At 47.4% G+C, this 12,701-nt stretch overlaps 1 protein-coding gene and 1 long non-coding RNA gene across 2 annotated transcripts; both read left to right on the top strand.

The window, feature by feature from the left end:
• Positions 1–2,422: 2,422 nt before the first annotated feature.
• LOC136523747 (uncharacterized mitochondrial protein AtMg00810-like) lies at positions 2,423–2,995 on the top strand. The gene is made up of 2 exons (XM_066517322.1): positions 2,423–2,635; positions 2,750–2,995. The coding sequence occupies exons 1-2, from the start codon at positions 2,423–2,425 to the stop codon at positions 2,993–2,995; spliced, it is 459 nt and encodes a 152-aa protein (XP_066373419.1).
• Positions 2,996–3,905: 910 nt separating this feature from the next.
• Positions 3,906–5,263, top strand: LOC136522270 (uncharacterized). The gene is made up of 3 exons (XR_010775830.1): positions 3,906–4,154; positions 4,293–4,602; positions 4,688–5,263. It is a non-coding gene; the product is annotated as an uncharacterized lncRNA (long non-coding RNA).
• Positions 5,264–12,701: the final 7,438 nt, after the last annotated feature.

Here is a 12,701-nt window from a genome sequence, read left to right as displayed (position 1 = left end):
CAAGTCAACCTCGAACATGTGGGTGGCGAGCAGGAGCAGCGGTGGTACCTGGACTCCAGCGCCAACAACCACATGACGGGCTCTAAGGAAGCCTTCTCCGAGCTTGACAGCAACGTGACTGGCACGGTGAAGTTCGGTGACGGCTCAAGGGTGGCGATTCGAGGGCACGACACCATCATCTTCAGGTGCCAGAACTGTGAACATCGCGCGCTGATAGATGTATATTACATCTCACAGCTACGTTCAAGTATCATCAGCATTGGCTAGCTAGATGAGCGCGATAGCAAGGTACTGATCAAGGACGGCGTCCTCAGGATCAGGGACCGGGAGCATCGCCTTCTTGATAAGGTGAAGAAGTCCTGAAATGAGCTGTACCCCCTCGACTTGAAGGTGGAGCAGCCGGTGTGCCTGGCAGCATGGCACACCATGGAGCCATGGCTGTGGCATGCCCGGTTCGGCCATCTCAGCTTTGACACGCTCAATCAGCTAGAGAAGATGGTCCGAGGGCTGACCCACATCAAGCATGTAGGTGAGCTATGTGATAGCTGGTTGGCTGGGAAGCAGAGGAGGCTATCGTTCCCAAAGGCGGCCAAGTATCACACGGTGGACGCTCTCGAGCTCATCCACGGCGATCTCTATGGGCCAATCACGCCAGCCACAAACAGTGGTCGGTGGTACTTCCTCTTGCTCATGGATGATTGTAGTCGCTATATGTAGCTGCAACTTCTGACGAGCAAGGATGAGGTGGTGGAGGCGATCAAGAAGTTCAAGGCGCGCGTGGAGGCGAAGAGCGGCAAGAAGCTGCACGTGCCGTGAACTGATCACGACGACGAATTTACTTTGGTGGAGTTTGCTGCATACTGTGTAGATCAGGGTGTGGTGCAACACCACACCATGCCGTACTTGCCACAGTAGAATGGCATGGTGGAGCGGCGGAACCAGATGGTGGTTGGCATGGCTTGATCCATGATGAAGGCTAAGAGCATGCCGGCAAGGTTCTAGGGTGAGGCGGTGACCATGGCGGTGTTCATCCTCAACCGTGTGCCCGCAAAGGCCATGAAGGGCGTGATGCCGTTCAAAGCTTGGTATGGGCACAAGCCGAGCGTGTCTTTTCTCCGGACATTCGGCTGCATCGGCCACATCAGGAAGACGAAGCCTGTCCTCACCAAGCTGGAGGACAGGAGCACACCGGTTGTGCTCCTGCGCTACGAGGAAGGTACCAAGGCGTATCGACTCTATGACCCACATGGAGGCAATGTGGTTGTCTCGCGTGACATCATGTTCGATGAGAAGGAGGCCTAGGACTGGGACAGTCTGAGCACGGGGGAAGCTAGCGGCTTCACCAGCACCTTCGTCATTAAGAACTTGGTCATCCATAGTGGTGGAGACGCTGGAGAGGAGATGCCGACCACTCCAGCAACAAAGCTGAGCACTCCTGGGGTGGTGCTGAGCACTCCGGGAGGGGTCTCGAGCACTCCGAAAGTGGTACTGAGTGGTCCTGCAGTGGTGCTAACCACTCTAGGACGGGAGCCGAACGCTCTCGTAGTGGAGCCGAGCGGTCCTATAATGGTGCCGACCACTCTAGGACGGGTGCCGAACACTGCTGTAGCGGAGCGGAGAGGTCTTGTAGTGGTGCTGACCATTCCAAGACTGGTGCCGAGCACTCCTATAGTGGTGCCAACCACTCTAGGAGTGGTGACGAGCGGTCCAGGAGTAGTGCCGAGCACTACAGCTGGAGTGCTGAGCACTCCAGGTGCTGTGCCGACCACTCTGGCGAAACAGGGGACTCCATCGACGTTGATCGAGTTCGCCTCACCTCCAAGCGACATCACATAGTTCGTGGATGCTTTCCACGACGATGAGGAGGTGCGGTTCCGCAGGCTGGATGACATCATCGGTGGCATAGGGTCCTCAGGTCTGGCGGGTTGGCTGCTCAATGACCTAGAGCTACTTCTCATCAGTGCAAATTGGCGATGGGCGATGCTGGAGGAGATGAAGGCGATCGACGAAAACGAGACTTGGGAGCTCATTGATCCACCTCTAGGATGCTGTCCGATCAGCTTGAAGTGGGTGTACAAGGTCAAGCGAGACGAGCGCAGCGCCATTGTTAAACACAAGGCATGCCTCGTCACCCGAGGCTTTGTCCAGCGCGAGGGCGTTGACTTCGAGGAAGTCTTTGCACCGGTAGCGCGCATGGAGTCTATCCGATTGCTGCTGGCTTTGCCAGCAGTGAAGGACTGGCACGTCCATCACCTAGACGTAAAATCGGCCTTCCTCAACGGCGAGCTAGCGGAGACAGTCTTCGTCAGGTCACCTCCGGGTTTCACCGTCAAGGGAGCGGAGCACAAGGTGCTCCGACTGCACAAGGCACTCTACGGGCTGCTGTAGGCCCAACGAAGCATGGAACGCTAAGCTTGACGCCATGTTGGGCGAGCTTGGGTTCACGCGGTGCGCAACCGAGCATGTGCTCTACACGCAACAACGGGGGAAGGAGGAGCTCATCGTCGGCGTGTATGTGGACGACTTGATCATCACTGGTGCGTATGCGGAGGACATCGATAGCTTCAAGCACGAGATGATGGCTCGTTTTCGAATGAACGATCTCGGTACGCTCTCCTACTACCTCGACATCGAGGTGAGACAGGGGAAGGAGGCGCTCACACTTAGTCAGAGCGCGTATGCCTCAAAGCTGTTGGAGTGGAGCGGCATGGCTGAGTGCAAGCCGTGCGTGACTCTGATGGAGGAGCAGTTGAAGCTGACGAAGGCCAGTACTGCAGCGAGGGTAGATGCAACACTCTACCGAAGCATCATCGGTGGTCTACGCTACCTAGTCCACACGAGGCCAGACATTGCGTTCACTGTGGGCTACATTAGCCGCTTCATGGAGGATCCCCGAGAGGATCACTGGGTCGCAGTGAAGCAACTGCTGCACTACGTCAAGGGGACGGTGGATCAGGGGATCGTCTTTCCCAAGACCAGCGGAAGTGGGCTGTAGCTCACTGTGTTCAATGATGCAGACATGGCGGGGGACATCGATGGATGGCGGAGCACCTCTGGCGTGCTCGTCTTTCTCAGGTCGGCTCCAATCTCATGGCTGTCGCTAAAACAGAAGGTGGTGGAGCTATCTATGTGCGAGGCAGAGTACGTGGCGGTGGTCATAGCGGCGTGCCAAGCTGTGTGGATGCGCCAGTTGCTGGGCGAGCTGACCGGTGTGGAAGCTCACCCACCAGCATTGATGGTGGATAACCAGCCCGCCATCGCCCTCGCGAAGAATCCGGTTCTCCACGACCGGAGCAAGCACATCAACATCAAGTTCCACTTCCTCAGGGATTGTGTCGATGGAGGGCAGATCGTCATCGAGTTCGTCGAAATTGGTCGGCAACTCGCGGACGTCCTCACCAAGCCGCTCGGCCATCTTCGGTTCACAGAGCTGAAGAAGATGATCGGTATGGTGGAGGTTCTAGGGTTAGCAGCAGGATTAGGGAAAGAATTATAAAGTAATCTGCTGCTCTCCCATTTCTGAACGCGCGACAGGGGCAGGCACCGAAAGGGCTCCCTGCTGCTGCACTGTAGCCGCAGCAGGGACAGCCGCCGAAAGACTCCCCTGCCGCATTGTAGCCAACAACAGGGGCAGACACCAAAGTTAGCCCTGCTATCACATCTAATCACTGTAGCAGCATGAAAGCCTGGCATGTCTAGTACTTGGATTAGATGGGTAGAGTTGTATATGTATCTTCCCACTGCAACTCAGTAAAGTGAGTGAGTTCAATTTTTGCCATCTACTCTGCAGAGTTTCAGCCAATGCTGGTGCTTGTGCTTTGTGTGTGTGCTTTGTTCTCTCTCCCATCTTTTACCTCTAGCCGTAGTGTGTGTGGTCGGCAATAACAGTAAGCGGTTGGCTCATCTGTGAGGGAGATCTCGAGACCAACACCCTGCTCGTGTTCCTTGGTCTCCTGCTCAACCCAGAATCTTGTCACCAGCCTGTAAGCGAGCTGCACACCCGTTTCCTCTCGGTTTGTTTTCACCATCCGTGAAGTTCTCCCCATGGCTGTTGTGTGGCTCCGTCCTTGAACATTTGGCAGGGAAGCTCCAAGCCAGAAGCTATCCGGCCGCCTCTCACCAAGCATAGGAAACTTGACGAATCTCGAGATTCTGTGAGTGTCATGTTGCTTCCTATCAGTTCTCATGGTCTCATGGATATGGTAGATGGTAGCCTTTGTGTCCAGCTGAGTTCCTTTCCCCCTTTCTGACTGTGAGGGCTAGCCTTTCATTGTATCCATCTGTGTCCACAGTTTGCTGGAGAAAAACCACATAACCGGGACAATCCCTCCAGAGATTGGCAGGCTTGGGAGGCTCAGGGAACTCAACCTCTCCAGCAACCACTTGTATGGTGAAATCCCTTCCTCTGTGGTCCACCTTGAAAGCCTCTGGTACTTGTGAGTGAGCGCTGTGGCATATGCCATTTCTACCTTGCTGCGTTATTTAAGTAGCTACAGCTTGGTTTAATTTATACTCGGTGTGCTAGCACTCTTGTCTTTCCAAAGACTTGTCCTTTAATAACTTGAGCGGACAGATACCGAGATCGTTTGCAGGGACACTCTAGTAAGGCTGTAATCCACCTGTTCCTGTCTGAGATTTTCACAAAGTTTTAGATTTAAGTTTTTTTCTGCTCATGGTTTTCTTGCAGCGTTGTCGGGAATCCTCTCATCTGAATACAGGGAAGACTGTTCCAGTTCCAGGACTGCACCGGTGCCAGCGTCCTCGCAGGCTAGTCTACCAACGGCTAAAACTAAAAGCCACAAGTTTGTACTTGCATTTGGTTCCACGATCGCTTGCATCATCACCCTTGTTTTGCAGCAGAATTGGGAACAATAGTCCTTTGATTTGCTCTCCGAATAAGGACTAAAGAGCAGGATTGTAACCGAGACATGATGATTCCCACATTGTCCCAGTACCATTCAAAGAGAATGATGTAACCTAGTTGGATAATTTCTGGCTCAGCCTTGTTGTCTTCTGGCACGGCTAGTATTTTGTAGACCCATCGCTTCACGTAGCCTAATCATTATGCACTTCTCCTGCCATCTTCCAGAATATGTTTTGCAGCCGTATTTTTTTTCCATCAATCGGTTGCATTGCATCAGGTTCTTCCATGCTGCTGGTGCTGAATTTACGTTGTGGACAACACTGTTGGATTTAATTGGGTTTGTCCAATTTTTATTCAGCAATTAAATCAAATGAAACTCCAAGATCAAAGTTAATGCTAGTGTAATTTGTTGGTTCCTTCAGTGGTGTAACTTACGGTTTGACGAGTGTTAAGTGGATGATGACCATTATGTGTTGGCGCATCATGATTTAGTGGTTCATAGTGTCATAGTGGTTTCCGTTACTAATAAGAGAGAATTCATTTGTTGGTTTCATAAGTTACTTGTAACAGACAATGACATGATGACTACTAACTCTTCATGCACCTAGCTCTTCAGCTTCATCTTCCTTTGTCGCTGCATAAAAGGGGCACTCTTTCTCCTGTTCACGAGTGAGAAGAGAGAAGATAACATATAGCCACAACACCGCCACGCTGGTGACGCTGGGTATGCTGTTGCAACCAGTCCTTTGTTTTTTATGATTAAAATCATGATGATTAGTATCATGTAAATGTTCATGACACTTGAATCACACGTGTACATATCTGAGGCCACAAACTTATTTTAATATTTTCTAGATTAAAAATGATACTGAAATTGCCTAAATTTGTGACAAACACACCGTGGAAACCTGCACAATTTTGATGTTAATGGTAATTGGTAAAGCAGGCCTCGACATTTTACGCTACGAATAAACATATTAATGAAGACCGTTAGTTCTTGGCGTGGATGAGCCACCGCAAACTAGTGCAGTACATTCTTTTATCGGTGGGATCCTTAGTTACATTAGGTAGTACATGCTGTTTATCATACGCAACCAAGAGAAGAACAGAGATTGCTCTACTCCTATAATAAATAATAAATCGAGTAGCGAACTGAGCTACAGGTAGGCAACGTATACTACTCTATCCCATATTATTTGTCGTTTCCGGTTTTCGTGCCACAAGTTTGACTCGATTTGTAGAAAATACGTACAACATTTGTATCTCCAAATAAATTTATTAAAAAACTAGATTCAAAGATCTTTTCAATGATACTAATTATGTACCATAAATATTAATATTTTGTAATATATATTTTATCAAAGTTATTTCTCGGAAAACGAAAGCGACGTATATTTTGGAACGGAGGGTGTACGTGGACAGCGAGACTGACTTCGTCAATCTCAGAACTAGCGGTCTAACCTAGTCACATGAGCATCTAATTTTGAAAAAAAGAAAAATAAATCCAGTCCAGTGCACTGCAGATGCTGTCTAATTTTTCTGACCATAATGCCTGAAAGAATGGCGTCGAATATTCTTAAAAAAGGGGCAACACACATACACCTGATCGCTTGGTCGTATTTGGCTTATAAGCCATGGCTTATCAGCCAATGAACAGTATTTTTCTCTAACACCAAACCAGCCAACAGTACTTTCAGCCATGCCTTATAAGCTAAACCAGCCCAAACGATCAGGGCGAGAACCGAGTGCAAGAGGCTTGGTGGTCGGAACTAGATTCTTCCCATTGTTTTTTGGAAACTTGTTTAACACGACACAGGGAATATGATTCCAGCAAAAGCAATTGATGTGTTAGCTGTTTTCCCAAACACGTATGACAAATAAGGGTATGTTTGGATCCACTGGCACAATAGTTAGCTATCTAATAGTTAGTACTCTCCATAAAAAAAACATGGTGTTTTAGTTTTTTTATTTAGAATAGATTAGTGCTCAATTGAAATTACCTATGTAGCCCAGTTTATTGAAGGTGATCCATTCTAATTAAGAAATAAGCCCCTAATAAAAGGGAATGCATAGAGATACGTGGATCACAATCCCAAGTGAATATGAGCCCTAACTAGTTCCAAGAGCCAAAACATCAAGTTTTTAGGACAAATTTTTGAATCCTAAAACATCCAGTTTTCTGGGACAGAGAGAGTAGCTACTAAATATGAGCTAGTCAACCAATTCAATAAGGAAACTTGTGTGGTCCTGGGACTATTCAGCTTAGTCGACTGAATTTAAGGACTAAACTCTAGACAGGTAAGCTTTAGACATGAGTCTGTCTGGATCAAGGGCTAAAGTTCAACCAATTCAATAAGAAAACTTGTGTGGTCCTGGGACTATTCAGCTCAGTCGTTGCAGTCGACCCCCATTGGAGAGGTTGAGGTCCGCAAGGCCCAGGCACATGGTGGTGAGCGCGGCAATGCCCATGGCGCCATACCCCTGGGAGCAGGAGGGGTCAGGCGCGGATGGTGGAGGAGGCCAGGGGTCACGTGTGTAGAGGGAAATTAAAGGTTGAGGTGGGGGACGGACATGTACTACACCAGTGTGGCAGAAGGAGGTCTCCATGGAGTGTGCAGAGGACGTGGCGGTTAAAAAGATCTAGATGGATAGAGAGAAAGGGGTAGGGGCTTTGAATAGCATATAAAAAATTTCTCTTCAAAGACAAACACACTAGTCAAGGGCAATTAGTATAAAAGATAATTCTAATAGCCACTACTTTGCCTCGACTAAAACACCACAAAACAAGCTCCCTAAACAAGTCGCAAGGTTTACGACTAAACTGGACGTAGGACACCACATGCTTGAACTAGTATAAACTCTGTCTTGTGTGCTACCCATCTGAATCTCTGTACGTGAATACGCTGATAGGTATTGTCGGAGCTAAATCTTCCGACGGTTGGCACGCTAGGTAGGGGCCTTTTGCGTGCAGATTTGTTATGTTTCAAATGGGCCTCGTCACTAGGATCCACGATGACGTCAACCAGGTGCAGACGGACGACAAGATCGCCTTCGACCGCATGGCCTTCGTTGCCGATCGACTTGGGAACTTGCATCTGCAAGATCCCGAGCCATATGTACAAGAGGAGGAGCAACCATCCTTTGTCTGCCCCTTCCTTTCCAGACTTGAAGATGCCATGGAGGCCGGGCCAGTCGAACTAGCCCACCACATGAACCGCTAAGCTGAAGAAGACTTCTATATGTTCAGTTGGGAGTACCTCCTTAACATAGCTTTTTAGATATAGAAAGATCCACGCTGGGCTCGTGACGTGGATCCACCATCGCTACCCAGCTATGTCTTGCCTGGATTCTCAAACAAGCTCATAAGCGCAACGGCCATTCACACCTGGCAGGTCCACCAGACTATGAAGATTCCCCCCTAACAGGACCGGGCCATCCCGGATAACGAAGAAGGATCACAAGCGCAAGGGCCGAAGCACTAGCCACAAGAAGAAACAAAGCAGCCATGACAAGTTCGACCAGATCATGAACAGTCCATGCCATAACCATGGCTTTCCGATGGCCCACCCCGCCAAAGACTGCATCATTTACAAAGGATGCTTGCCAATGAAGAGAAGGCAGCAAGAGGGGATCTCCCGAACAAGGACAAGAGGCATAGGAACAACAACTAAGTTTGGGATGCCAAGCGTGTCATGATCATCTTTGGCGGACTTGATACTCACCAAGATCAGTGAGACCAGGAGTTGGCGCTCGGAGGCGTCTACATCACAGTAACCGCTACACCACCTCGTCTGAGATGGGCCAAAACACCGACCACATTTGACTGTTGGCGGTCCTTAACGACCAAATCCAACCGCCAATTAAGATCCAAAACAGGAGAAATAAACAAACTTATGACATATATGCATTTATTATTGACATAGTTCCACTTGTATAGGAAGAATCATGTTTTGTAGGACGTATATTTGAATACATGTGCAAAACAAGACAAAAGGCGCAACTCGGAAAGCGTAAAGCAGAAATACGCAAAGGAATAAAAGGAGAAAGCCCACCTACACGCCAAACCTGGACCAAGCACCGATGTGGGAGCCACCTAGGCCTAGCTAGGAATCCACCAGAGCAAGGTGGTGGCGAGCGGGCCAGCCCAGGGTGTGGCCGCTCCACTCGGCCCCACTCTTCTCTAGCGGTTGCATGGTGGCATGCACAGGCGGTTCATGGTGGTTTCCTAATTTACCTACACCCAAACCGACCTCCAGGTTATATAAATAGGAGGGTGGAGCTCTCTCCCACACACACCTCATTTGGGCTCTACACCTCACTACCACATTCTTGTATTCTTTTACATTTTAGTAGTATTTTGGAGCTAGTAAGAGCTATCAAGGCGAGCTTGGCTCCTTGGAAGAAATGATCTTTGGTATGAATATTATGAAGAAATCTTTCAAAGTTTTGTTCTCATATTATCAATATAGTTGTGCTATTGAATTAGAGTATAGTCTTCATGATATAATCTTGATACATGAACTAGCATATAGTTTCTATGTCATGATCTTAACATGTAGAACTTTATGCTTAATCATTCATATGACTTATATGATTAGAAGTAGAGCTAAGTTGAGGTGGTGGTTCATCGTGCCTTCAGGTGTGCCCATGTCCTATGCTTGTCGATCTGTAGGGTTAGAGTCCCGGGGGGATCTGGGTAGTTTCTGTGTAATCGGGTGTGGTGCCCAGGTACATAGGGATAGGTGAATGCATTTCCTGCTCCATAGTTGAGGGGTAGGCGGCAGGTGGTGACAGCCCTATCCATCCTTCGTAATCTCCCACGTTCGGGTAGGGTGTAGGTGTCTAAATTGTCACATAAGGTTGCTGGCAGACCAGTACTCGGTGGCCTCCCGACCCAGCTTACACTTAGATCTAGCTCTAACCATGTAATTTATATGATCATCAACTATCCTTTGCACAGCTATATTAGAACACGCGTGCTTCGCTTAGGAATATTCTTTTATTCTTTGTTTCTATTTTATCCTTGAGGTTGGTCCAAGTGTGTGTCCACTATCCTGAAATATACCATATTTACCCATGTTATAAACTTTGGCTCACTATGCAAGCATGTAATCTTGTTCATATCCATGCTAGACTCTTTACACCATGCCTTCCTTTGGGAAAATATAAATAACGATACCCTGAATGCTTCTGGGTGAAATGCTATTATGATAGATCCGTGCGCTTGCAGATATTGTTTCTTTAATCATTAAGAACTATCACGTTGGTGTTCCTTGGTGGCATTGCTAAGATTCATCCAAATCTTAGTGATGGTGCTAAGAAATACCAATAGGGATTTCTAGTGATGTTGCCAGTAATGGATTCCATATCCATACTTGGTGATTGCGCTAAGAAATGCCAACAAGCATTTCTAGCGTCGTTGCCGGGGAAGGCATAGGTTAAAAGAATCTAGTAGGATATGATCATGATCATATGCATGAATGGTAGCCATAGTTTATGCAGAATAACTCTTCTTGTTTTCTCCTATTGTGGATGAAAATCAGATAGTGTATGACTGGTTACAACCTGCCGGAAAACTATATCGATAATCTAGAGGCACTCCTAAGGAAGAGCCGGTCTTATACTGCTTCTTCTTATGCTACTCCGTCGGCAAGTGAACCAGTCACCCCCACACCATCCACTACTTCTGCCATGGCCAAGTCCCTCTGCGATTACTCCACCCCCATTGTTGCCAATGTGTCCGTTGGGCCCACTGTCAACACGGGCACCAAAAACTTCGAGCTCTAGACTGGCCTCATCACGTTGATGTAGGCAAACTAGTTCTATGGTTTGCCTTGAGGATGCAAGTGCACACCTTCAGCACTTCCGTGAGCTGTGTGACACCATCATCATAAAAGACATCACACCAGCAAGCATTAGGCTCCGTCTATTTCCCTTCTCCGTCACGGGGAAGGCAAAGTAGTGGTTTTACAAGGACAAGGAAGCCGTCAACACCTAGGACAAATGTTCCATGATGTTCCTCGCAAAATTCTTCCCCATGGGCAAAACCAACGCCTTGAGGGGGAGAATTTCAAACTTACAGTATAATTCCATGGAATCTATACCCGAGGTGTGGGAAAGGCTGCAAGATTACATCCAGGCATGCCCGCAGCATGGGATAGAGAATTGGCTCATGATCCAAAACTTCTACGATGGACTGACACCCATGTCGAAGGAGCACATTAATGCCACTGATGGAGGCACATTTCTTTCCCTCACCATCGATGGAGCTATGGCTCTCATCAACAAAATGGTGTCCAATCAAAGCTGGGCGGAAGAAAGAAAACAACAAAAGGCATGCATACCGTGAAGGAGGCAGATATGCTTGCCGCAGAAATGGACTTACTATTAAAAAGACTGGACGAGCATGCCACTAAGAAGAAAACCAGGAAGGCCACTGTTCTGGTCACGGACTCGCAAATGACTTGCGAAGTCTGTGGAGAAATCGGACATTTGGGGAACAACTAGCCTGAGACCCATAAAGATGCCACGTACATCAACAATGGGCCCCGATAGCAAAATAATAGTGGGTGGAATAACTAGTCCTGCCCGCAAGGAGGTAATTCGAATTTCAATTCGAATCAACCTTCCTTGAAAGACTTGGTCTTAGGCCAAGCTAAAATAAATGAAAATCTTACTAAAAAGCTGATGTTTAATGATAAAATGTTTGAAAATATAAATTCCAAAATTGAAAGTTTGTCTTCCTCCATAAAGAATCAATTAAGTTTGAATAAAATGATAGAAACTCAAATAGCTCAAATAGCTGCTGCTATTCCGATCAACCATTCAGTGAAAATCCTGGGGCAACCCGAGAATTCCTCCAAATTTGTTCATGCAGCTACAGAGCAATAAAGGAGGAGAAGTCTTGCCGACGAACTATAAATGGCGAGCCCTTGCCGATGGTAAATCAGTAGTTATCCTTGAAAAATTTTAGAAAAAAAATCAAAATTTTAATTTTCAAAATTTAAAATTTAAAATTTTAATTCAAAATAAAATTTTTAGAAAAATAAAATAAAAATCATTTTTTGATAGTATAGATTTTTCTATTATCATTTCTTATTTTAAAAAATATTTATGAAAATTCAAAATATAATAAAAGTTTTGTGGAAAATCAATTCTGAGAAGAGGAAGTTTAAAAAAATTTGCAAGACCCCAACGACTAGCTCCCACTTAGCCGTTGGGAGTAACCGGCCAAAGGGGGGGGGGGGGTAGAAGCAGGCCCACCTCTTGTGCGGCTGCACCCCTGCCTACTGTCGTGCCCCCCCCACTTCTCCAACGGCTAGGGGCCATTGCTCCCTCCCCCTCTCGGCCAGTGCTCTACTCTATAAATGGAGAGTGCTCGGGTGTGAGCCCTCACTCACACTCCACTCTTATTTTTTCACTCTCTCTCACTCTCTTTGCTTCACCACTTGCAAAATATTTTTCCACAAATCTTGAAAGCAAGGAAACTCTACAGAAAATTCCTAGGCTCAAGACCACCAAGCCAAGCTCACAGGTTGTTCAATTTGATTTCACTAACGTAGCCCCATTTTTGAGTTTGTGTTGCTATTTTTTGCCATGGACAGGTTCAGGAAAAGTATCGCCGGTGCCATCAAGAAGATCATGGGGTCGAGCTCAAGATGCTCCCATGAAAGCTCAAGCATGCGCTACACCAAAAATGAAGAGAGCCCGATGAATGAAGATGAAGAAACTGCACCAACAGAAGAAGAAGAGCAAGAGCAAGAACAACCGATGGAGGAAGGTAATGATGATCCCCACCTTGATTTGGAAGGAGAACGGGAGATGCAGGCGTACAACC

The sequence above is a fragment of the Miscanthus floridulus genome, chromosome 18 (assembly GCF_019320115.1).
Source record: "Miscanthus floridulus cultivar M001 chromosome 18, ASM1932011v1, whole genome shotgun sequence".
Classification (NCBI taxonomy): Eukaryota; Viridiplantae; Streptophyta; class Magnoliopsida; order Poales; family Poaceae; genus Miscanthus; species Miscanthus floridulus.
The sequence above is the reverse complement of the archived record's forward strand: the minus strand, read 5'-3'. Positions and strand labels throughout refer to the sequence as shown.

Coding starts and splice junctions, on each gene's coding strand:
- LOC136523747 (XM_066517322.1), top strand. CDS start 2,423: ATGTTGGGCGAGCTTGGGTTCACGCGGTGCGCAACCGAGCATGTGCTC. Junction 2,636..2,749: donor CCTACTACCTCGACATCGAG/GTGAGACAGGGG, acceptor ATGGAGGAGCAG/TTGAAGCTGACGAAGGCCAG.